General features: G+C 36.6%; 1 protein-coding gene across 5 annotated transcripts in view; it reads right to left on the reverse strand.

Annotated features, from left to right (window-relative positions):
- Window positions 1-27933, reverse strand: part of PLEKHG1 (pleckstrin homology and RhoGEF domain containing G1) — a 132495-nt gene that overhangs the window by 75221 nt on the left and 29341 nt on the right. For 4 of the 5 annotated variants that reach the window (XM_058169557.1, XM_058169548.1, XM_058169575.1 and 1 more), the window contains one exon: window positions 15627-15701. In XM_058169557.1, the coding sequence (XP_058025540.1) occupies window positions 15627-15701 (75 nt within the window). Of the gene's footprint in view, window positions 1-11464; window positions 11774-15626; window positions 15702-27933 lie in introns of those variants that run through there. The other variant, XM_058169592.1, reaches the window with a different exon arrangement.

Raw genomic sequence — 27933 nt, forward strand, 5'->3', positions numbered from 1 at the left:
CACAACTGTTCTTATTGGGTATAATTACAGACTGTACAGTTATAGAGACTAAGTTGATTCTAAATTTAATAACAGCAGCGAGACTTTTGGTTGCACAATACTGGAAGAGAGAAGATTTATCTACGATTGAAGAATGGACACTTAAAGTATCTAACTTAGCAGAAATGGCAAAGATCTCTGCGTATTTGAAAGAACACACACAAGAAAAATATGTATTGGAGTGGAGAAGGTGGATTGATTATGTTCAAAACAAGTATCGGACTAAAAAGTACCAAATAGTTTATGAATAATGTTATGAATGGCATATATTAATGTATATGTTTAAATGGGAAAGGGGAGTTAAGGGGGTGTTGGAAGAGTGTGAATATGACTTAGATTTTTGTATTTTAGCTTATGATCGATAAATGTTATACCCTGCATTTTGTTCTGGGAAGTCTGGGGGGGGGTTGTGGGGGGAGAAGGAGGAGGGAGGAGGGAGGAGGGAGGAGGGAGGGGGGAAGTGGGGGGGAACAATGGTTTAAAAATTTGTTCTTTGTAAAACTTTTTCAATAAAAAAAACAAAATGCCTATTCAACAATGTATTTACATTATATGCTTTAATAATAGTTTGGGATTTCAGTATCACCAAAACTTATTAAAACAATGCTTAGGACCCTGAACTCTGCAAATGATAATTGATGGTGATGTTTTATGTTATGTTTTAGGTTTCAATGTTAAAGGCCTGAATGGTTTAGGGAACAAGACATTGGTAGGACCAGTTTTTTCCCTTGTAAACCAATAATTAGGCCTTATTTGTACGTTAAAGGAAGAAAACATGTTTTTCAATACAGACATAATACTGCATATTAATTAATTGCTACACTTTGTATCTTAAGGACAACACAATACAGTAGTTTAGTTATGATACAGCAAAGTCCTGGTAAGGTAACTATTATGGTTCATTATTATGTCCAAATACAGCCATTAAAGGAAAAATATATAAAACAGCTTCATTATGTGTCTTAGGGGGAAACTTCAGTCTGGAAGCATGCCAATGGTCCACGTAGTAGAAGATTTTTATAATTAAGTACTTATCATATTTATATAAGCAATTGTAGCATTTTCTTCCTAAACATGATTAGTAAGGTGATACATAAAACTACCTGATTATCACCTGTTAAATTCGGATCACGAATCACATTGAACAACAGTTAAAAAAATTAGCTGTTCACTAACCTGGACTAGTTCATGTATTTCCACAACACACAAGCCAACAAACCAAATAATGGCTTTTCCATCCATGCCCTATACAAATCAATCATATTCATATGACAACTGACAAGTGAGTTAAAGTAATAATTCCAACTTCACTGCGCTTTAGTAGGCCAGGCCAATGGCATGCACATTGTCCTGGTGTTTGCAGAAGCCAGGAAAATTGCAATTAATTTTTACAAGGTTGCTATTAATGCCCAATATAAACTAAAGTATCCAGTGTTTCTGCTTGGTTATCATATGTATCTTTGAATGAAAAAATCTAGTGTATTGTATAAATCAGCTTTATTTTGTTAAACACAATAATTAAATACTTAAGAAGGGAGGAACCTTGCAGAATTTTGCAAGTTTAATTGAAAGAGAAGCTTTGATTTGTGTAGCCAAGATGCAACAGATTAACCTTTTTGCCTCGTATCATATATAAAAACAGATGCTAATATTTTGTTTATGCTCATCTCCATAGCAACAAAAAGATCAAGATTTTTAAAGAAATGCTTTCAGATTTGATTTTGTACAGCTGGTTAATAGATTGTACTGCTTTAAGTTACAAGTATTAGAATAATTGATTATTTGTCATCAAGATGGTGTGAAGCTTTGAAAAACAGCACCCCTGTTATCATCGCTTAGTTTCAAGCATACTTCCTTCTTTTTTCAACATCTTCCTTCAAAAAAGGGAGGGGGGAGTTTGATCATGACAGTTTGCCCTGGAAATTTCCATCTCTTAATTACAACAGCTGGCAATCTATTAAACCAGGAGCAGGTGGCCTGCTGGATTCCAGATTCAGTCATTCCAAATCACTGAAGAAAGCTGTATTAAGTCATGCTTTGCATAAAGACAGATTCTGAAGTTGTATTTCAGAAGAGAGGGAGGGAGGATAGATGGCTTTACCTAAGTGGCGTTCTCCAATCAGACAGTTTAAAAAGGCCCATTTTTAAAAATATAAGATATTTGGTATAGAAACCAATACCTTCCTCAACCTTGTTTTCTTTACCTTTAGGAATGTATTCCTGCTGGAATTTCCAGAGACTGAAGATAGGTCCATAAAAGTGGAACTGACAATCACAGAGAAAAATGACGAGCAAAGCAGCTCTTTGAACCTTTCCAGAAAAATGAAAAAGGATGGGAGATTGCCCACAAGTACTCCAGAAAGGTGTTCCTTGCCAGGAGATGGCCAGATAACATTTTCTGGTGACTTCTGAGCCCTGGCTTTGCTCAGATGCTGGCTTTGATAGGACACTACATTTGCATACTTCCTTTATCACACTTGGGGATTTTTTTTATTACAATGATACTATCTGTTCAATCATGTCTGATTTTCAGCAGTTCCATGGACCAGCCCCCTCCATATTTTCCAATCTTGTATGATTTTTTTCAGTTGTTTTATGCTCTGGCTGGTGTTGGCTTTGATGGTACCTAGTCGCCATGTTTTTGGCAGCCTTGTTTCTGCTTACTTTATTGCTCAATATTCCAAGCATACCTGACTTTTACAGTGAGTTTATTCATATGACATGGCTGAAATAAATAAAGTGGAATTTTGTGGTTTTATCTTCCAGAAATATGTCTGGGTTTATACACTCTAGTATGTGTGTGTGTGTGTGTGTGTGTGTGTGTGTGTGTCTGTGTGTGTGCTTGTCCTCTTTTCTGCCCACAGAATGAATAAGTGCTTTCTCCAGTACTACAGCTCAAATGAATCAATTTTCCTCCTATCTAGTTTTTTCATGGTCCAACTTTCACAATCGTAGGTTACACATCTGCATTGAGTTACCATACTTATGTCCTTACTTTTCCATATTCGACTAACGTTCATCATTGCTGTGCAATCCAATACAAAGTACCCAATACTGTGATTCGATACTTAATTCATTGCTTTATTCAATCTGTGCTTGTAGGAAAGTGAAGTCTTTCATGCACTTGATCTAATCACAGTCAACTGTTGTTATGACATTCCATTCCATTCCATCATATGAGCTGTAGGGACACAGTGGTTAGAATGCAGTGCTGCAGGCTACTTCTGCTGCCTGCTGGGCTGCCTGTTCAATTTTCACTGGCTTGAGTTTCACTCAGCCTTCCATCCTTCCCAGGTCAGTAAAATGAGGGCTTAGATTGTTGTGGGGGCAATATGCTGACTCTGTAAACCACTTGGGCTGTAAAGCACTGTGAAGCAGTATATAAGTCTAAGTGCTATTGCTATTCCTCATGATGGTCATGAGCTTGGTTTTATTCATGTCCAGAAAAGGCCAAATTTCTCATTTTATTGTTTAATCTTTTCATTAGATTTTTCAGGTCTTTTTTGATTTCTGAGCGAAGGGTTGTGTTGTTAACACAGTTGAATATTGTTAATAATCCTTCCTTCAATCTTTATTCCAATTTCTAATTCTTCAAATTCCATCTTCCTCATGATCACTTCAGCAGTTAGGTTTAATAAGAAAGGTGAAAAAATACAACCTTGGTGCACCACTTTCTCTATCTTGGATGCATCAATACCTCCATATGATGTTGGCATGGTGGCTTTTACTTTATTCCACAACTGACTTTCTAAACGGGATTTCCTCTGGAAAGCTGCTGTTCAACCTGGGCATTTAAATCATTCCCTTACCTGCATACATATACATGCTATCATATTTAACTTCGTTTTTAAAAAACTTTCTAAAAAATACAATTTATAATAAAATGCAATTACTATTAGCATTTTGTAGAAATGAAGGTATCTCTGCAAAAGTCATTAGGCAACTTGTATTTGGCACATTGGTGCAAAACAATACATATTTCTAAGCACATTAGATGAATAAAGAAAATGAAAAATAATTTACAACTAAGAGGTAATATGGGTTTAGCTCCTTCCTTTTCAATGTTGTTCAAGAACCAGAAAAAGGAACATTTAAGGAGATCACAAACCTCTTATGAGTCAAATCCTATTCCCAACCTTGTTTTCTTTCCTCATTTCCTCATTTCTACCCAATAAACCAAGAATTGAACTAAAGAAATAAATCAAGTAAATATATGTATTTGTTCTGACAATGCATTTCAAATATAATTTATATTTAATAAATAAAAGATCCAAGATCCAAGATAAAAAAAAACCTAACAAGAGTGCTTTTTTTAAAAAGTAACAACATTACTAGGGAAAAAACCTTATATTCCGAGAACAACAATGATATAGTAAGAACTTTCTATTCTACTCAACATCTGAAAACTTACAGATTTTAAATTATTGTACTGTAAAAGCACAATATCCCCAAACCAAGAAATATATTTCAGTACTTTGACCTATGTAAATAAAACATTAACTGTTTCTAGCAATATTTTATTACTTATATAACATCAATACTGGCTGCTTTTCCTACTCTGTCAGCAAGCTCTTTTAAAGATAATTGAAACCAGAAGTAGTCAATTAAAAAACTGAAATTTAACAATATAGCTTAATACAACAATATCTTTTTAATCATCCGTCTAAATCTAAAGTTCACTGGGATTTTAAAGGTTTTTAAAAAATAGAAAAGTATTAATTGAAAGTAGTTCAGAGTCCAAAAGGCACAGGTTTATTAAATCAGAGTTTTGTCCAAAATATTCCTTTCTGAATAGGGGGAGAAACCATTGCTGTTACATTTTTATTCCAGTTATGTATAAAATGTATACGCTGCCTTTATATCCCTATTCCTGCAGTGGTAGGTTGCTCCCGGCTCGCTCCGGTTCTGGAGAGCTGGTAGGAAAAATCTGCTGGCATTCGGAGAACCAGTAGTAATGGCTGGCTGGCCACGCCCCCGAACCGGTTCCCCGATCATCAGAGGTTTGGCTTTTTTTACTTTTAAAAGCATCTTTTCTTCAGCCAAAAAAAGGCTTTTAAAAATAAAATAAAAACCTCTGATGATTGCGCGGCTCAGCAGGGATCATCAGAACCCTTTAAAAATTGTTTTTTTTAACAACCTCTTCAGCCGAAGAGGTTGTTAAAACAAAAGGTTTTAAAAGGCTCCTCTGGTGATCCCACCTGAGTTAAGAGGTTCTGGGCTGCTATTAGGCAACTTCAGCTGGGATTGTCAGAGGAGCCTTTTAAAATCTTTTTTTCCTCTGGCCCACCCAATCCCCCCTCCCCACTTACATAATTACTGCTCCTTTTGGGCTCGCTTTCTTTGGCTTCTGCAATCAGTTGCATCAGCTAGCAACTGAATCTGCCTGCCTGCCTGCTTGCCTGCCTGCCTGCAATCTATATCCTCAGTGCCTTTGCTGGCTGAAGAACTCTGGGAGTTGAAGTCCACAAACCTTAAAGTTACTGAGGTTGGAGACCCCTGATCTAAAAAATATAAATTAAATTAAATAATAAAATATTTGTGCAGCTTTCTGAGATTTGGTGTGTTTCGGTAGTGTTTCACTCTAACTACACAAACACACAGAATCTCACAAAGCTGTATGTGGCATTTGTATGTGTGTGTGTGTGTGTGTGTGTGTGTGTGTGTGTAAGAGAGAGAGAGAGAGAGAGAGAGAGAGAGAGAGAGAGAGAGAGAGAGAGTCAGTTGTGTTGTGTTATGTGTGTGTAAAGTGTGAAAGTTGGTTTTTGAGCTTTTTGTGGCTGTGTGAAGTTCCTGCTGTTGCAGGGGCCATTTTGGGTGAAGTGCAGCTGCTTTTACATTGTGTGTGAGTCTGTTGTGTTGTATTGTGGGGTGTGTGTGTATGTGTGTGTGTCACTTTGCAAGGACTTGGAGGCAGCTCCTCTGAGGAAAAGAGGTGGCGGTGAAGCTCTGGCTGTCCCCCAGGAGAAACTGCCCTGTCTCTGCAGCATTGGTCCTGTGACTGAGTGGGCGTGGCCAACTTGATGTCACTCACAGCAAGGTGCCGCCCCACCTTGCCCTGAGTGACTTCAAGTTGGCCACGCCTATTCAGTCACATGTCCACCAAGCCATGCCCACCAAATAAGCCACGCCCACAGAACCGGTAGTAAAAAAAATTGGAACCCACCCCTGTATTCCTCTAAGCATTATCAACCATGGTGGCACAGCAGTTAAAATGCAGTATTGCAGGGAAGGTCTACTGACTGCCAACTAACAACAGTTTGGCAATTCGTGTCTCATGGTCTCAAGGTTGACTCAGCCTTCCCTCCTTCTAAGGTTGGTAAAATGAGGACCCAGATTGTTGGGAGCAATATGCTGACTCTGTAAACAAAAGTACAAATTTTAAGAATGAAGGCAATAGCTAAAGTACCTATTTCTTCAGGAGGTTAAGGTGGTGAGCCTGAACAAGACCTTTTATTATATTTAATTGCTTCCTCTGATATATGTATCAACTTAATTATTTACTTTCACTAGCAAAAGCCCTTTGGCATCAACATAAAGTACAAATTGCTAAAAAGTTGAATGCCTGTCTATGCTGTCATCTAAAAATGGAGATCGGACACCTTGAAATGCAATTTAAGTTTGGTGAGCATTATGGATAGTAGCAATTACATGCCAACAATTTCAGATAACATTAAAAAAATTCTAAAGGAATCAAATTTGATCTCAGACACCCTCAATCATTAAGAAATCTAGAAGAATGTTCCCATCCTAACACCTGATTAGAACTCATAGTAAAACCTCCCCATCAAGATTTATTGCATATCTTTATTTTTTTTTAATTTGAATTTATATCCCGCCCATCTCCGAAGACTCAGGGCAGCTTACACTGTGTTAAGCAATAGTCTTCATCCATTTGTATATTATATACAAAGTCAGCTTTTATTGCCCCCAACAATCTGGGTCCTCATTTTACCTACCTTATAAAGGATGGAAGGCTGAGTCAACCTTGGGCCTGGTGGGACTTGAACTTGCAGTAATTGCAAGCAGCTGTGTTAATAATAGACTGCTTAGTCTGTTGAGCCACCAGAGGCCTTTAATGAACTTACTCTCAAATATAAATACTGTAGAACTGTGCTTCCTATTTTCTTTTAAATTAAGAATATATCGCCTGCCTTGGAAAATAGTAAAAATCAGTGGAAAATAAACTATACTCAAATTTCAGGTATTTTTCTGGTACTTTTAAAATGTGGGACACTGATGAGATTATTCCTGTAGTTTTCACATGTATGACACTTTAAATTCACATGTCATCTGAGTTCTATAGACCTGATTAAAAGGAACATTGGATCACAGCTGATTGGAATGCTGTAGTCTTAACTGGATACACACCAAGCAAAAGCCATGGTAACCACTGTATTTAAAGATCCATTTTAAAAGACTCATTAATATTCTCCTCAGGATTTCAACTATATAAGATCCAACTTGGCAACCATCCTGTTAAAGATGTTTTCAGCTAATATTCTTTCCTGAGAAGATTTGGAAGGTTAAAAGGCTCAACTGTTGTTCTCATATACCAGGGCATAAATATCAGTACCCTTGACAAAAGGCAAAATAAATATTTATCAAGGTTTACAAGTGGGAATTATTTAATGCTCAAGTAAGGAGCTGTAATCTGGATATTAAAGCAAAACAGTGTTGGACTTGCTTAGCAAAGTGTCAGTCTTTGTGTCAGTCATGTGAAGCTGTGAAATGTGCTTAGGAAAATGGGAAACCCAGAACATCTCACCGTCCTAATGCAAAATGTATATACAGAGCTCAGGAAGCTGCAGAACTGGGTGAAACAGATGCCTTCAGATTGATTGATTGATTTATTTATTTATTAATCAAATTTCTAGACCGCCCTTCTCCCGAAGGACTCAGGGCGGTGTACAGCCATATTAAAATACATAGATAGACAATGAATTTAAAATAATTTTAAAATGAAATATTTAGCCGGCCAATTGAACTAAAAGTAATAAAACCAATTAAAATCAGTATAAAATTTAAAATTTAAAATTTAAAAGCTAAAAAATCTAATCCAGTCCTGCGCACCTGAATAAGTGTGTTTTAAGTTCACGACGGAAGGTTCTAAGGTCCGAGAGTTGGCGAAGTCCTGGGGGGAGCTCGTTCCAGAGGGCGGGAGCCCAGAACATCTCACCGTCCTAATGCAAAATGTATATACAGAGCTCAGGAAGCTGCAGAACTGGGTGAAACAGATGCCTTCAGATTGATAAACAAGCCGTATTTTCTCCCCTTATTTATTCAACCCATATGTGGAACATATATTGAAGGAAGCTGGATAGGAAGATAAGCATGATTTTAAAAGTCAAGATAGAAGCATCAATAACCTATTCTATGTTGATAAACTTATAGAATAGCATAGCATAGCATAGCATAGCATAGAATAGAATTTTTTATTGGCCAAGTGTGATTGGACACACAAGGAATTTGTCTTGGTGCATACGCTCTCAGTGTACATAAAAGAAAAGATACCTTAAAAGAAAAGGTACAACAGTTACAACACTTAATGATAGTCATAGGGTACAAATTTAACACAAAAGATACCATAAAAGAAAAGGTACAACAGTTACAACACTTAATGATAGTCATAGGGTACAAATTTAACACTTAATGATACAACACTTAATGATAGCCATTAGGCTACAATTAAGCAATCAGGAAACAATCAATTACAGTACAAATCATAAGGATATAAGCAACAAAGTTACAGTCATAAGTGGAAGGACATGGGTGATGGGAACGACGAGAAGATTAATAGTAGTGCTGCAGATTTAGTAAATAGTTTGACAGTGTTGAGGGAATTATTTGTTTAGCAGAATGATGGCATTCAGGAAAAAACTGTTCTTGTGTCTAGTTGTTCTGGTGTGCAGTGCTCTATAGCGTCGTTTTGAGAGTAGGAGTTGAAACAGTGTATGTCAAGGATGTGAGGGATCTGTACTGATGGGATCAGAATAACGATCTGCATGTTCTAATAATAAAAATTAAGGAGCAGAGTGAAAAAATGGGACTGAAATTAAATATAAATATAAAGAAGCCCACACTAATGGAAACAGTTACAATCAACCAGCCTTAGAATCAATAAGGAAGTTACAGAAGTGGTAGACAGCTCCTGCTAATTATCAACAATAAAGGGATCAGCAGCTAAGAAATGCATCACAGATCAGCATTTAGTATGATCAGTCATGACAACTTGGAAAATAAGTGTAGATGCTGTGATATCTCCATTTATACGTAGAGAGATCGAACAGTGCAAGGAATGGTGTTCCCTTGTGATGCTGTATGAAAGCAAAAGCTGAATTCTGAACAAGCAGGATAGAGAAAGTATTGATGCTTTTGAACTTTGGCGTTGGAGCAGAATACAACAGCCAGCCAAGAAAACAAACAAATGGATTATCAAAACAATCTGCCCATAAATGACCAAGCTGAAAGGCATCTATTTTCGGACATATTATATAAAGATGTAGCTCCTTGAAGAATGATCTAATGGATGGTAGAAGGAACAAGAGGACAACTAACAGCAAGGAGGTGGCAAAGATACAACTTTTGAAGTCCTGAGAGATCAAGAAGCAGATTGTCATGGAGAAAAGTGATTTATATGCTCACTAAGAGTTGACACCAAATGGATGGTACATAATTAATCAATCCCCAATTTTCACCTCAAACCATTTACAACATACTTTTTTAAAAAAACGTTATTTTCGGTTAATCTAAAGGACTGGATACCTCCAGGAAGAATTATTGACAGTTTCAGCTTCTGTGTTCAATGTTTATACTGTGCTCTGGACCAGGTAGTGACGAAGTATTGAAACAACTTTGCATGTTTATACTATAAATTCTGCAGGGGTATTAGGTCTGCTTATAATATGCTCAACCTCAGATATGCAGATTATACCACTCTAATGGTAGAAAGTGAAGTGGAACTAAAGAGCTTCTTGATGCAGGTGAAGAAGGAGGGTGCAAAAGTTGACTTGAAAATCAACATTAAGAAAACTAAGATCATGGCATCCAGCCCTCTCAGTTCCTGGCAAATAGATGGGGACAAAATGGAGGTAGTAACAGACTTTATTTTCCTGGGCTTCAAGATCACCGCAGATGGGGACTGCAGCCAAGAAATTAAAAGATGCTTGCTCCTGGGGAAGAAAGCTATGGCAAATCTAGATAGCTTACTAAAAAGCAGAGACATCACCCTGCCAACAAAAGTGCGTACAGTCAAAGCTATGGTTTTCCCAGTTGCATTGTATGGCTGTGAAAATTGGACCATAAGAAAGGCTGAGCACCAAAGAATTGAGGCCTTTGCTGGAGAAGACTCCTGTGAGTCCCTTGAACTGCAAGGCAATCAAACCAGTCAGTCCTAGAGAAGATCAACCCTGACTGCTCTTTAGAAGGCCAGATCCTGAAGATGAAACTCAAATATTCTGGCCACTTAATGAGAAGGAAGGACTCACTGGAGAAGAGCCTAAAGCTGGGAAAGATTGAGGGCAAAAGAAGAACAGGACGATAGAGAATGAGGTGGCTGGATGGAGTCACTGAAGCAGTAGACATGAGTATAAATGAACTCCAGAGGATGGCAGAGGACAGGAAGGCCTGGAGGAACGTTGTCATGGGGTTGCAATGGGTTGGACACGACTTTGCAACTAAGAACAACATAATATGTTCCTAATACGTAAATGCCCAGGAAGATCAGGACAATTTTTATATGAGTTATCTTAGAACACCTGAAAACCCTTTTTCACTTGTGCAGTAGCCAAATTCTGTGTTGCCATTATGAAAATAAGGCATAACTCGTCACACAGGGTTTTTATGTACTAGCTATCTTGTTTTAGGAGATATGTATTTTTATTTCATATATTGTAATATTTTAGATTTATGCTTGTAAAGATAATTAACACACCATTATATTAGTGTATGTTATATTTTTATTATAGAGACTCTTTGTTACACATTACTTTTCTGTTCTTACATAAGCAGCCATCTACTTCAGTCTGTCAGGAGGACGTATTTTTAAAAAGAAGGTATCTGAAGTAAATGTGTGCTTTTATTTTCTTTCTGCTTCATTGTACGTGTTCCTAAAAGTTATTAACTTTAAAGTGGGCATTTTTATTGGCACGGATTTTACCTTGCAACTGTAGCATTTGACAGCATGCATCCTAAAATAAAATCATGACCTATGTTTGAGGGAAAGGAAAAGGATCGAGAGAGGAGGGGAAAGGGAAAAAATTAAAAACCGGGAAGGTAGGGGGATACAAAGAATTTGGATAAATTTATCCCCTGCAGCTGTTCAGGAAGAATAAGGGAAAAGGGGAAAATTGCTAAAATGATTTATTCAGATGCCTTGAAAACTTTGAAAAAATCAAGGGCTAAAATAAGAAGAAAAAAATAGATTTACCAGAAGAATAAGAATGGCTTGTTAGCAAACATTACTACATCCCCAAAATTAGCCAGCTGTGGAGGAAATAGCTTGGCAGCAAACCATACCAGGAAAACAGATCAGGATTTCCTGCTGTAATAGAAGCTGCTGAAACAAAAGTAAAAAAGCAGGTCAAAATGCAAAAAGATGCCCTTATGAAGGGCCATGTCATAAATCAATTTTGTGTCAGCTTAAAATTGAGCTTCCATTACCATGTCATTTTATACTGTACCAATAATGTACCCACAAGGCATAAATTACATCAGCAATCAAATGTCCTGGAACTATTACACTATAAATGAAATGTATGCACAGTTTTAGCTTCTTGGAGGCGAGAAATCATAACTCCAACTCTAAGGATTCTTGAGTGCAAATTTATGATAGAATGCTGAAAACTAAACTGCTTTAAAAACAACAACAAAAAACTAGATCTTAATATTTGCACATTTGCTAAAGTTATAATTTAACTTGCTTAGTAATTGAGCTTTTACTTCATTCAATAACTTGCATTTTCTAGAATATGTGAAAGGCAATTTTTCAGAATAAGGTTTACTTATTACATAAGGTGATTTAGGTAGTAATGGAAGAATGCTTGGGATTTAGGCCCAAAATGTGGCTTAATTAAATTTCAGTCTTCAAGTTTGATTTGTACTTCCAGAATAGGCAATATGATCCTGTAAATTCTGGATTTAATTCATTATTTACACAATGAATCAATGTTAAAATTGAACAAAGCCTTAATTTTTCTTCAAACAGGTTTTTAAAAACATATATTTAGAATTATATATTACTTAGATAAAGGGGAGGCTGAATTTTTTTAGCTTTCTTAAGATTTTTTAAAATTTGTTTTTATTTTATTTTTCTTCTTTGTTTTTCTTTCACTCTAACTAATCTGATATACACTTTTCTTCTTTCTGTTATTTATTTATTTACTTTGACTCCAAGCCAATTGGGGTGGTTCTAACAATATAAAAACAACACTTAGTAAAATAAAATAAGGTGATTAAAGAAATAGTTATTTTAAAAAAAGTAACCATCATTATTTCCTTTGTATTGTATTGTATTGTATTGTATTGTATAGTATTGTATGAGCATGAGCATGTGAAACAACCAGCCAATATTTAAAAAAAAAAAGAGGTGGGGGGTTTCTAATGAAGAGAAATCCCAGAACTCTAGCTAGATTGAGAACTTGCCTTATACACTTTAAGCCGCCCTGAGTCTTCGGAAAAGGGCGGGATATAAATGTAAATAAATAAATAAATAAATAAATAAAAAACTTATGTTAAGAAGGACTGAAGTAAATCAAGTCTTGTTTTTATCCATTATCCCATTTATGATCCCTTGAAAAATCATGTAAGGAGTCTCACGTGCCAGAGACTGGGTATATGGATTTCTCTAAAACATTTCCTACTTATGCTTCATGTTTGCATCTCACTTCTGAGGAGATATAATGAACTAAGTCAAGAATTATGGGTTATTCTTATTGATCAAAAGGATTTTATGTGGAAAAGCAGGAGAAAAACAATATGCCCTATCTAAAAGCCCTCAACTTAAGGCCTATCTTTTAACTAATTCTATTCGTTTTGCTGTTGTTCACTGAAAATTTTAACCTACATGATTGGGTAAAAAGAATATAAACCAGAACATTCTTTAAAATGGAGCTTTTTGGTCATGGAGTTACATGTAGCTTTAAGAAATGAAATTCACTTTCTTTAAAACTGATTACAAAACTGCCATAAATTATCTGCTGAAGCAATAGCCAGAGTCACAGAACATACTAAGTCACAAAGCGGTTTGTTTCATTTCAGCTCAATTTAATGTTTAAAGCCATCTATTGTGATTTGTAGATCATTGTTCATGGCTTATAGTAATGAGTGAAAAGGTCACTATGATCTTTTGTTCAATAAACCACGGTAAAAATAAACCACTGCTGAAAATGGTGTGTAAGCCTAGCCAATAAATAAAACTTCAGAGTTGGTTCATGTATAAGTTGTAAGGTCATGATTTCATGTAATAAGAACATCATAAGCCTTGAACTTACACACACTTACACACTCCTCCATCTTCTGCTGTAAGGAAGAGACTGGGATGTGTATGGAGATTCCCAATTATCTAGGTTTTGGTGGTCCCAAAGGTGCTTTTTTGTTGTGAAAAGGCTTCATGGATGAGAAGGGAAACATTTTCAAAGAAAAAAAACAAGAAAGTCAAGTTGCCTTTTCAAAAAAGCACCTTTGGAAAGAAACTGAATATTTCTGTTTCCTGTAGTTATTAATCACAGTGTAAGCTAAACCTTAAACTGTGATTAAATTTGTCTCTGCTTAGTAGAAACAAGCAATTCAAGTTGTGGTTCAAAGCTATTTTATTTTCATTAGTCATAGTGTATGTGGAGAACCTAAAACCATTTTTTTTGGTCTGAATTTTAAAAAGTAAATTTCTAATATTTAGAGGAAAAAAACAAATTCTGCAATACATTTCTAGTTTAAATATTTAGCAGCAAATAATTACTGAAAAAGTTAAATGGCAAAAATAAGGCCCAACCAGAAAATAAGCCCTAGCATGACTTTCCAGAATGCTAGTAATATTAGCCTTACCTTGCCCCGGTTAAGATCATCAGCCACACAGAAATATTTAGTCTTGAGGCTCATGGGTTTATTAGGGCATTTGTTGGAACCTTCACAACCGTATTTCCCTGAAAATAAGACCTAACCAGAAAATAAGCCCTATTACGTCTTGTGGATCAAAAATTAGTATAAGACCAGGTCTTATTTTTGGGAAAACATGGTAATTTTAGGAAATACATTACAAGTGCATAAAAAAGTGATTTTCCAAATAATACAGGACCTAGAATTCTGGGAAATGTATCTGTAGAATGTGAGACTTGGGAATGTTATGGAATCTGAGGACAAATGTATGCTTGTCATATTTTTCACAATATGATAAAGGTGGCAGCAAAAGAAATAGAAGGATGACTAAAGTTATTGGACAACAACTAAGTAAAGGTCATGAGTAACAGTCAGACTTCTACAGAACTATCACCATAATATTTGAGTATCTTTTTTTTTTTTAAATGTATCTACATTCTCATTCTTCTCAGAAATATTTTTAAGTACCTTGCCCCAAAAATGCCTTGCCTAACGTCCTGCTTATCTTTCAATAGTTTTTCAAGGCAAAAGTGGTAATGTAAAAGAGCACAATTAGATAAATTACTCAAAGCTTAATTTTTAAACAAACAAACTCAGAAAAAGATCAGTTGGTTACTCATTTTATTAAGCTCTCCTATTTCAGTCAGTCATATCTTTTTTAAAAAAAATATCCAAGACAAGAATAGGTGTACTATATGACATTTTTATGAAGACTAAGTGTTTTAAGTTGACAAATAATTTATATCTGAAACTCATCACTTTGCAGAGAGTGGTTGCAGACACAGCGTCTTCCTTCAGAAAGATCTATACTTATACCTGGCAAGATAGCCAAATTACAATGGCTCATGAACATTAGCATTAGGTATGATAAGGTAAGAATAATATAACAACAAAGCAGACTATGAGTTAAATACCATAACTGCATGTTTCATCTAAATATTTTGAATTCTATTCTTTGTTATGACTGCATATCACCATCTTTCAGAAGATGGGGATATCACGAAATTTACATTAACCTCGTAGAAGTATTTTTTCCATTTATGTTATTATATTTGGTTTTCAAAACTCAGTTAGGAAAAATAGATAAACAATTATTCTATAATGCCTCCACTGTTGTTCATTTTGCTACTCTACATCCACCTCTGTGGGATTAAACTCTTTTGAATTAACTGTGATTGGTATAAAATTGGATCACCTAAAATATGGTTCTGATGCCAAAAAAGTATAAATATGCATCATTATAGTATCAGATCTATCCCTCTCTCATATAGCGAAGATTAGACATTAGTATCTCCTTAGCCAACTAGTATTTGGTTGAATTATCTTCTTCTATTGCTATTCTTTCATGGAAACTTTGCAGTTCTAAGTCTACTACGTAACCTTGATCGAAGAAATGTGACAAGGATTATATGTTTCAACTACACTGACAAACAGGGATGTTATCTGTCCTTTAAAAACCTGGATAGGATTATTCAAGAAGAAAACAAAACAATACTGACCTTCATTCTTGGTTAAAGTTTCTTTATTCTCTGGTGTTTTATCTGGCATCTCAGCTGAGAAACATTCAGTGACACCTGAAGGACATTTCAAAAAAAGGAAAGTTTTCATGTTGAAGCCAGTACAGTTAAACAAAATAATACTTTTTTTTTTTTGCTAAAGTTTAGCTTATAATCAAGGATGACATGCTACCGGTTCGGGCTGGTTCACCCAAGCCGGTAGTAAAAAAAAAGTTTTAAAAAAAGTTCCGAAGATCAGTTAAGCGACGTGCGATCATCGGAACTTTTTTTTTACTTTTTAAAGTATTTTTAACTACCCGTTCCGGAGAACCGATAGTAAAAAATGCTTAAAAAGTTTTTTTTATAAAAGTTCCAATGATTGTGTGTTACTCAACTGATCTTCGGAACTTTTTTTTTTTTTTACTTTTTAAGCATTTTTTACTACCGGTTCTCTGGAACCGGTAGCAAAAAATACTTTAAAAAGGTTAAAAAAAAGATTCTAATGATCACAGCTGTGGCACGCGAGCTTGGGAATGTTTTTAAAAACTTTTTAAAAGCATTTTTTACTACCGGTTCCAGAGAAGTGCTTTTAAAAAGTTTTTTAAAACGTTCCCAAGCTCGCTGATTGCCCCCCCACCCCCATTGTTCTACTTACCTTCCCAAGCCTCCTTTTGGTACATAATGGGTATGTGCGCATTTGGTGCCCAACACACATGCACAGCCAGCGAACCGGTGGCAAACCGGTTCAGATTTCACCACTGGTTATAACTTATAAGTGTAGTGCTCAGGGCCTCTAGTCAAACATCTCAAATAGGGTGCACCTATGATAGGACAGTACCTAGGCATTAAGGGCTGCTCTTCAGCAACTTCAGGAGGGTGGATGGGAAAAAGGAAAAGGATGGATATCTGGCCTTCTAAAATCAAGTGCTCATTCAGATTTTTTCAGCTGACAATGCCCATTCTCTTTTCCTAAGGAGGGAAGGAGGAGGAGGAAGAGTAAGTAATATCCTTTTCCTCACTGGTTTACTCCTACTTTCCTCAATTCTCTTTCACAGAGGCTCCTATTGGGGCCCTGCTTTTGAGTTACCGTATTTAGATAACAGAAATATGGACAACCACCAACTATTGCAGCAAAAATCCAGGAACCGCTAGTGGATCATAAATTTTGTTGAACTCATGGGGGAAAAAGTAGGCAGCAAGGCTGAACCCAGAAATCCTGTGCCTATAAACGCCTATTGTAAACCTTCCAGAATCACCTTCATGGACAGTGAAGTGGGCAACATATAAATTTAATAAATAAACCCTAAAATGGCTGCCTCCCATGACTTCACTATATATGTCTCACACCTGTAACTATTCCACTTGCTCCCTATTGCTTTAACATGAATACAAGTCAAACCAGAAAAACACAATAAATTTATAGGAATACTAAAAATTTCCTTTTAAATGCCTATGTAAAATTCCTTTGTACGTCTCAACAAATCCTAAAGGACTTCTTACAAGTCTATTTCCCTGACCATTACTAGTTTCATCTAATGGCCCTAGCCCTCATAACAGATAATTTTTGCACTTTGACAATGGAGAAAGCTGAATATGTGCCTTTTAAAAAGTTTTTTAAAACATTCCCAAGCTCGCTGATTGCCCCCCCACCCCCATTGTTCTACTTACCTTCCCAAGCCTCCTTTTGGTACATAATGGGTATGTGCGCATTTGGTGCCCAACACACATGCACAGCCAGCGAACCGGTGGCAAACCGGTTCAGATTTCACCACTGGTTATAACTTATAAGTGTAGTGCTCAGGGCCTCTAGTCAAACATCTCAAATAGGGTGCACCTATGATAGGACAGTACCTAGGCATTAAGGGCTGCTCTTCAGCAACTTCAGGAGGGTGGATGGGAAAAAGGAAAAGGATGGATATCTGGCCTTCTAAAATCAAGTGCTCATTCAGATTTTTTCAGCTGACAATGCCCATTCTCTTTTCCTAAGGAGGGAAGGAGGAGGAGGAAGAGTAAGTAATATCCTTTTCCTCACTGGTTTACTCCTACTTTCCTCAATTCTCTTTCACAGAGGCTCCTATTGGGGCCCTGCTTTTGAGTTACCGTATTTAGATAACAGAAATATGGACAACCACCAACTATTGCAGCAAAAATCCAGGAACCGCTAGTGGATCATAAATTTTGTTGAACTCATGGGGGAAAAAGTAGGCAGCAAGGCTGAACCCAGAAATCCTGTGCCTATAAATGCCTATTGTAAACCTTCCAGAATCACCTTCATGGACAGTGAAGTGGGCAACATATAAATTTAATAAATAAACCCTAAAATGGCTGCCTCCCATGACTTCACTATATATGTCTCACACCTGTAACTATTCCACTTGCTCCCTATTGCTTTAACATGAATACAAGTCAAACCAGAAAAACACAATAAATTTATAGGAATACTAAAAATTTCCTTTTAAATGCCTATGTAAAATTCCTTTGTACGTCTCAACAAATCCTAAAGGACTTCTTACAAGTCTATTTCCCTGACCATTACTAGTTTCATCTAATGGCCCTAGCCCTCATAACAGATAATTTTTGCACTTTGACAATGGAGAAAGCTGAATATGTGCCTTTTAAAAAGTTAAGTGGCCTTTAAGTGTCATGAATCTTTCACACTTCATTTTCACTCTTGCCAACTTCTAATATTAAGCTTAAATAAATGTTAAAGCAATGTCAAGTAACACTTTGTCCAGTATTTAATTAATTTATCCTTCCTGAGTAAACACAACCGACTGATGAAAGCATTATGTTACTATAGGCACTCACAATACAATTGAGACAGCTTACTGAAAAGCTGAAGTGCTAGGAGACTATCAGAATACAAATCAACAGTACTGTATTTGATTTAGAATTACACTGGGTAAACAATCACACTGCTGATACATTACATATTTAAAGGGAAGAAGAACTGTTTGGAAACACTATCTTTACATATATTAATAATACACTGTTATTGCACAAATAAATGTACAAGAAATCGATATAAATGAAAGGATGGCATCCAATTAACTCATTCCATTGATGAAAACAGGTCCACAAAAGGTGAGTAAATAGAACAATTTGCTCTTACAACCTCCTAAATTCTCAGAACATATTATAGGCAAGGGAGACAATTTATAAGGGCACAAAAAAGAGGGAAAATATTTAAAAGAGGCAGAAATCTGCTTGGATAAGAATGATTTTGGCCAAAGGTAAAAGAAAATAGATCAGTTCTTTGTTATCTAAGGGGTAAAAACACTGGCTGAAAATCCTGGAAACCATACTAGATCATATACTAATAGAAAGACCAATGGTCTAACCTCCCACACTGCTGATCCCTGAACTTCAGTGATATTCATAACTTAAAATGGATTTAAGGGCATTAACAAATCCATTTTGACTACAGTGACAGGACATGTCTAGTTACACAACTGAAATAAGCAAAGTATCTGTCATAATTTTATCTGATGCACCTTCACATACTGTAGTTTTAAAATTGCAACTGAAAAACTGTTACACAAAGTAATTTTTTTTAAATGATAAAATCATTTAGCTGGAGCCACCTAGTAAAAACGGAGAAAATGGTATCAAGAGGAACAAACACATAAGTTCTAGAAGTTCAACAAAAAGGAACTAGATTCAATCATGTGACATTTTCAGAAGGAATTGACATTTTATATTCTACACAGTAGCTCATTATGTTTTGAACTTAAATGGGTTCTGCCCTGTCATATTTTTAGACATATATCTCTACTATCATTATTACAATTTCCAAATACAAGCACTGAATACAATACTAATTGTGTGCAGTGCTGGATATATTGCTTTTGCTAAATGCTGATAATTGAGAGCTGATGCACATTAGAGAAACAGAAGGGTTTAATTCCAAATAAAACTTGGTTTTAGTGCATATTCTACAGATAGTTGTGATTTTTATTGATATCATGTCATAGGGGCTTTGTGACTAGAATGAATCCAGATCACACATCATTTTAGCACATAGTGTGTGTGTGTGTGTGTATTTCCTTTCAAGATAAGCAACTTTATGCAGAGGAAAGAAGTGAAGTAAAGGTAGTCCTTGTTTAACGATGGCAATTGGGGCTGGAATTTCACTGCTAAGCAACATAGTCATGGAATGTGTTGTCACGTGATGCGCTGGTAAGCAACAGCACTTCTGGCTGCCACTGTTGAGCAAATCCCACACTGTCATTAAACATGATGTAACATGGTCACCATTTGCAAATTCCTGCCAGTTTTCCCATTGATTCTGCTTATCAGAAGCCAGTAGTGAAGGTTGCAAACGGCAGTCATGTGACTGGCATTTTACAGTTCTTGCTTGCAAGCCTGTTGCCAAACACTTGCATCATAACATAACATAACATAACATAACATAACATAACATAACATAACATAACATAACATAACATAACATAACATAACATAACATAACATAACATAACATAACATAACATAACATAACATAACATAACATAACAAACATAACAACAGAGTTGGAAGGGACCTTGGAGGCCTTCTAGTCCAACCCCCTGCCCAGGCAGGAAACCCTACACCATCTCAGTCAGATGGTTATCCAACATTTTCTTAAAAATTTCCAGTGATGGAGCATTCACAACTTCTGCAGGCAAGTCGTTCCACTTATTAATTGTTCTAACTGTCAGGAAATTTCTCCTTAGTTCTAAGTTGCTTCTTTCCTTGATCAGTTTCCACCCATTGCTTCTTGTTCTACCCTCAGGTGCTTTGGAGAACAGCCCGACTCCCTCTTCTTTGTGGCAACCCCTGAGATATTGGAACACAGCTATCATGTCTCCCCTAGTCCTTCTTTTTATTAAACTAGACATACCCAGTTCCTGCAACCGTTCTTCATATGTTTTAGCCTCCAGTCCCCTAATCATCTTTGTTGCTCTTCTCTGCACTCTTTCTAGAGTCTCAACATCTTTTTTACATCGTGGCGACCAAAACTGGATGCAATATTCCAAGTGTGGCCTTACCAAGGCATTATAAAGTGGTACTAACACTTCACGTGATCTTGATTCTATCCCTCTGTTTATGCAGCCCAGAACTGTGTTGGCTTTTTTAGCAGCTGCTGCACACTGCTGGCTCATATCTAAATGGTTATCCACTAGGACTCCAAGATCCCTCTCACAGGTACTACTATTGAGCAAGGTACCACATATATGGTACCGTGCATTTTGTTTTTTTGGCCTAAATGTAGAACCTTACTTTTTTCACTGTTGAATTTCATTTTGTTAGATAGCGCCCAATGTTCAAGTCTGTCAAGATGTAGACTGTAACTTGAGTCTATCATCTGGAGTGTTGGCTATTCCTGCCAGCTTGGTGTCATCTGCAAATTTGATGAGTTCCCCATCTATCCCCTTGTCCAAGTCATTGATGAAGATGTTGAAGAGTACTGAGCCTAAAACAAAGCCTTGGGGTACTCCACTGAATACTTTCCTCCATGTGGATGTAGTTCCGTTGAGGACTACACGTTGAGTGTGGTTGGTCAGCCAGTTACGAATCCATCTGGTGGTGGTGCTGTCTAACCCACATTTTTTTACTTTATCTAGTAGTAGGTTATGGTCTACTTTATCAAATGCTTTACTGAAGTCCAAGTAAATTATATCGACAGCATTCCTCTGGTCTACTAATTTTGTCATTTTGTCAAAGAATGCGATAAGATTAGTCTGGCATGATCTGTTTTTGACAAACCCATGTTGGCTTTTGGTTATTACTTTGTTTGCTTCTAGGTGTTCGGTGATTCGTTGCTTAATTATCTTTTCCAGAATCTTCCCCGGTATTGAGGTCAGGCTGATAGGTCTGTAGTTTCCCGGATCTGTTTTTTTTTTCCTTTTTTGAAGATGGGAACTACATCAGCTCTTTTCCAGTCCTCTGGCAGCTCCCCTGTGCTCCAGGATCTTTGAAAGATATAGTTCAGTGGTTCTGAAATCACGTCTGCCAGTTCCTTCAGAACCTTGGGGTGTAATCCATCCGGTCCTGGTGATTTGAACTCGTCTAGGGTAGACAGGTGTTCACTTACCATTTTCTTCCTTATTTTAATTTGTGTTTCTAATCTGTTTTTTGTAGTGCTGTTTTTGATAGGTTGGATTATTTTTTCCTTTTGTGTAAAGACAGATGCAAAATATGAGTTAAGTAGATCTGCTTTCTCCCTGTTGCTTGTCATCTTCTTGCCACTTTCTCCCAGCAATGGGCCAATTGTTTCCTTGACTTTTTTCTTATTTTTAACATGTTGGAAGAAGCTTTTTGTTATTTTTACTTTTGTCGCTAGCCTTTGTTCATTGTGAGCCTTAGCTTTCCTCACTTCATCTTTACAGGCTCGGCTATTTGCTGATATTCTGCCTTAGTTATTTGCCCCTCTTTCCACTTTTTATATTTGTCCTTTTGTCTTTCAATTTGTCAGATAGTTCTTTATGCATCCATGCTGGTTTCTTTTGAGATCTATTATTTTTCTTCTTCCTTGGTATTGTGCTAGATTGCGCTTTTATAATCTCACTTTTCAAAATTTCCCAAGCTTCTTGAGTTGTTTTCCCCGAGGATTCTCATCCATGGAATCCTTCTCAAGCTCTCTCTAAGTTTATTGAAATTAGCTCTCTAAAATCCAAGACTCTAGTTTGACTTTGTTCTACTACTTGTATTTGCTTAATGTCGAATTCCAATATTGTGTGGTCACTTGTCCCCAAGGTTCCTGTAGCTTCAACACCTTCTCTCATTTCATCTCTGTTAGTGAGAATTAAGTCCAGTATGGCTGATCCCCTTGTTGCCTTCTCTATTTTTTGGGAAACAAAGTTGTCTGCTAGGTTTGTTAGGAACCTGTTGGATCTTCCACTTGGTGCAGAGTTTGTTTCCCAGTTGATGTCAGGGTAGTTAAAATCCCCCATTACTACTGTGATGTGCTTCCTACATACCTTAGTTAGCTGACTAGCAAAAAGTTCATCTACTTCCTCTGTTTGGTTGGGTGGCCTATAGTATAGACCTATGGCAATATCGTTTTTCACCCCTTTTATATTGACCCAAATACATTTATCGTTAGAATATGACTCCATAATGCAAAGGCAAGAATGCAAAAGGGCCTCTGGTAGCTCAGCAGACTAAGTCTGTCTGTTATTAACACAGCTGCTTGTGATTACTGCAAGTTCAAGTCCCACCAGGCCCAAGGTTGACTCAGCCTTCCATCCTTTATAAGGTAGGTAAAATGAGGACCCAGATTGTTGGGGGCAATAAAGTTGACTTTGTATATAATATACAAATGGATGAAGACTATTGCTTAACACAGTGTAAGCCGCCCTGAGTCTTCGGAGAAGGGCGGGATATAAATTCAAAAAAAAAAAAAAAGAACTTCAAGGATGGGTTCAAGCATGCATCTCTTAAAGATAAGTGTTCAAGAATGAAAACTTAAGTTTGCTACATTCTCACATTGCAATATTTTGATTTTTCACCTTTCTTTCTTTCTCAAGATGTCATCAGCTACATCCCTCTATATCAGGAGTGTCAAACTCGATTGCATCACTGGCCATATCATGACGTAGCAGGATGTTTTTTACCTTTGCGGAGCTGGGGAGGGTGTGGCCTGCATGGGCCACATCTGGCCGCAGGCCACCAGTTTTACAGGACTGCTCTATATGCTTCAGTCTGTACCATTTTTCCTTCCTTTACTCAATAAATGAAGTACTAAAGTTTAGCATTCTCGTCCACAACCAACATATCACCCACATCATCACAAGCACTCCTTACACATTTATCCATAACTAATCAGTGAACAACTATTATGTAAACATTCCATTTATTCTCACACGTTTCACTTGTTATATATTACTCCTATTACATTAAGCAAGCAGCCCTTTATTCATGCAAAACACTGCATTTTTCATGTCCATTCACAGTGGTGGAATTCAATTTTTTTTACTACCGGTTCTGTGGGCGTGGCTTGGTGGGCCATAAAAACAAATGAACATCATTTGTTTATGTGTAAATTATAACCACCAAGCTGAATTAGGCATTAAATGCAGCCAGATGTAAGAGTTTTTTCCAATCTTGCAATAAGAAAGATAGGCAGATTTTCTCTCTTAGTTCATTTTCTGTCATAAATCACTTTCTCCAAGTTGTTTTTGTGCTCAGGGAAAAAGACACTCAAAATATATAAGAGGTGTAACAAATAACGTTACAAATAACGTTCAGAAGTGTAGATAATGACATGAACAGTGCAGAAGTGTATTATAAGCCTTGATCAGTCAATAAGCCTATCTGATTCCAGAAACCACTTATCATTGGGTAGTTATTGTAATAAATTCTCAAATCCTGAAAAACACTAAATGGGAAAAAGATATCAGGACCTTAAAACAATACAAAACTATCAATGTTAATTGGAATAAAGGTCAATTTTTGCCATTCTGTAGAGCAAATAAAAACAAGAAAAGAAAGGATGCTTACTTTCATATTTTTAGTAATAGTTATACATGAGGAAACTTCTATTTTTGGGATAATAAGAAATTACTCTATTCTACGCTGGATCTTTGTGGGTTAATCATAATCAATGCTCATTCTACTGAAGTTGACATACAAAAATAAGATCATAATCATCTTCCATCTTTATAGGTAGTCCTTGATTTATGATTGTAAACCTGCCCATTACATATGGTCATAAAACAGATAGTTCATGTGACCATGCCTGATATGATAACTGTTTTTGTGGCAGTCATTAAGCAAATGCCACCACAAGTGACTGCTGTGGACGTTCATTGAACCAACTGTTTGCTATTAACCAGGTTTCAGCAAACATGTTGTAAAATGTGGTCATGTGATCACAGAACACTGCAAACAGCCATAAATGCAGGCCAGTTGCCAAGTGCCTGATGTGTGACAATATGACTGGTGGTGTGGGACTGTTGGTACTTCAGAACCAGGTTGCAAGTATCCCAGGGGAGATATGTCAGAATTTTGAATGGTTGCTAAGCAACTGATCATACGTTGAGAACTACAAAATAATGGAGAAACTATAACCTGTTTTTCCCAAAGGTGCTTTTTCAAGAGGCATCTGGACTTTCTGTTTTTTCTTTGAAGACATTTCACTTCTCATCCAAGAAGCTCTAGCAGGGGGTTGGCCTAGAAGACCTCAAAGATCCCTTCCAACCCTATGATTCTATGTTCTAAGTTTTTTCAGCTCTGACTGGATGGTGGGAAATGGAAGGACCCACCATCCTGTCAGAGCTGAAGAAGCTTCTTGGATGAGAAGTGAAATATCTTCAAAGAAAAACCAGAAAGTCCAATTGCCTCTTGAAAAAATACCTTTGGGACAACCATGACCTGGATGACTGAGAATCTCCATAGACATATAAACTGTTTTGTGTAACAAAGCAGTTCATTTCCTTTATGTTTAGTGAGCTTACAATTGATAAAATAGTGAGGATACTATCAGGTCAGCCTTGTCACTGGAAAGAGTTGTGATCTCTAGCAGAGATACTGGATAGCAACGCCAACATTTCAGCAGTGGCTCCTGAATTACCTGGATAATCCTTCTTGTTGGAAGACAGAGCTGTGGATATACTTCATAACTTATCCTGTGCTCCTTGATTAATTTGATACTTAAGTTACAATGATAGATGCTATTTTTCAATCAGTTCTGAAGAAAGCTACAACTATCAGTTCTCTATTAACATCTGTTTATTCAGTGAGGAAGGGTCATCACCAGATCTTTTGCCTCTGGCAGCAAAATGTCTTGAACTGGCTCTGAACTATGAAGGTAGGTAAAAGATATGACAACAGGTTTCTAAGAACTGGTCATCTAACCTTTCATTTCCTTCATTCCAGGGGAATTTGCTAGAGGGTCTACAGTACAACTGCATGTTCAATCTTAAATAAATCTATTGCCAGCTGGCTCATCTGAAAACAATAACTTACTGAATCATTGTCATAATGACCTATGTAAAGATCCCTGGTCAGTGACATTAATGAATTTGATAGTTACTGGTTGATCTATGAAAATATTAATTTCAAGTATAATTGTTGGTCTTCAATCTCATACCATCCTTTTTTAATAAGAAAAATGGAGGTAATGTTCACTGATACAGTGAGTAATCCAATGTCTTGATTCTTTGTCAGTCCAAAGGCAATTTAAGAAATAATGCTATGAAATATTATGTACACTAGAATTATACAGATCTTTTCCCACTGATAAGGTGAAATCACATCAACCAAAGCTCAAAAGATAATCATTGGTTGCTTGCATCCTTCCATGTTACATAAAGAATGGATTAAAAACAAGAGTCAGGCCGATTGGATTTTTTTTTTACAAGAATAAATGTTAACCAGGTCAGTGTGACACATAGCATGTATTCAAAAAGTATGATGTAACGCCACTGGCGTAAGGATATCCTGCCTTCAAGCTGGAAATGGTTACAAAAAATGGGCTGTACAGAACATATCTTTCTACAAATTCCATGCAAATTCTTATCACAAATAATGCTATATATCCCTAATCATTTTTGTGTCTTACCAAAATAATGCAGTTTTTGAAACTGTTCTGCCATAAATGTATTTTTAGATTTCTGGCCCTGAAAAATGAATCGTTTCAAGCATTTGGAAATGTTTTGGTTTTTAGGGTGCTTAAAAATGTATTTTGCATTTAAGATAGGCTAGTTCAAATAAAATAATATATTGCTGGAGCAATATACACAGCAGAGGGCCTGGTTGGAAATAACAGAGCCTCAAGCAGTTAAGAAAAACAGCTTTCTAATCTAAGAGGTGTTTTTTATTTATTTATTTATTTAAGGCTACTTCATAGCCACCTGAACATGGCACATTATTTGGGAAGAGTTTGAAGGTTTGTCCCCACTATCCTGTCAGAGATTTCTTGAAGAAGCTTCTTGGATAAGAAGCGAAATGTCTTCAAAAGAAAAAACAAGAAAGTTCACTTGCCTCTTGAAAAAGCATCTTTGGGACAACCATGACTTGGATGACTGAGAATCGCTACAGTCTTCTGAAGGTTTATACATCTGAAAATGACGAAGCAATGCTCCAGTAATTAAACTGAATATGCCACAACTCACAGCAGTCTGGAAAATTTTTTACATTACCACAAAATGTCACATTTTACATGATCCGTACCCAGCACTTTTTATCACATGACGATCTGAGTTCTTCTTAGTGCTCTATTAATAGGGAATCAATATTTTCCAGAACAGGAGTCTCCAACCTTGGTCCCTTTGTGGACTTCAACTCCCAATGTCAGCCTCCGTGCTACTTTAATTACTTTAATTACTTTAATTGTTTTATTACTTAGTTACTTGTTTTATTGCTTAATTAACTGCTATATTGCTATCTTTAGTGTTAAGTATTGGGAATGGGGTAATGTTCATTTAAGGCTGCTCCGGCTGCCATAAGGGGAAGGGAGGAGCTTAATCCTGAAACGAAACTCATGGATTCAAATTCCAAGAAGTGGGCTGATACCAACGGATTCTGCATACCAGACCAGTGAAACCCATCGGAAGAAGAACACCATGTGATACCTGAGGAGAAATGGATTGGACCTGACTGTTTAACCTTTGGAGGGAGGAGGGATGTATGAGGGATATGTACGTGTAAGACATTCCTACTATTCAGAACTTGTTTTACTTCCGTGCAATCAGTTTATTCTCAGTAAAAGATATATTTCTCTATAAATCATGGAGTTGGGTTTTTCTTTCTTGAGTTTTAAATGGAGGCACGCTTGACACTCAGAGTCCCTCAGCCAGCAAAGCTGGCTGAGGAACTCTGGGAGTTGAAGTCCACAAGTCTTAAAGGGACCAAGGTTGGAGACCCCTGTTCCAGAAAGTTCACGGATGCATTATTTCTGTTCAAAGCCTAGCTGAACAATGGACAAACGTAGGCACATTATTTAATGCACACTATATTAGTATACAATCCATGTAGTTCTGCCAAGAAACTTCTCTTAAACATTATGAATCATGCACACAATAATGCAATTAAAATCTGGTCAGCAAGAATAAGAGCTTCAGTCAAGGCCTCAACTGGGGAAAAGAAACATTGCAGACAAAGGGCTGTGAACAAATTGCCAGACACATATATAGAGAAAGCCTCATTTTGTTCCCAAATTGCTCCCATAAATGACTAAGCAACAAGCTGTTTCCAGAAAGATGCGCAACATGTCACAATATTCACTGATGCTAGTTTAATGAATGTATAAATCTTTATTCCATGTTCAGTAGTAAAGTAATACAATCCAGTTAAGTAGAAGTATTATTTTAAGAATAAGCGTATG

This window comes from Ahaetulla prasina, chromosome 1 (assembly GCF_028640845.1).
Source record: "Ahaetulla prasina isolate Xishuangbanna chromosome 1, ASM2864084v1, whole genome shotgun sequence".
In the NCBI taxonomy this organism is placed as follows: Eukaryota; Metazoa; Chordata; class Lepidosauria; order Squamata; family Colubridae; genus Ahaetulla; species Ahaetulla prasina.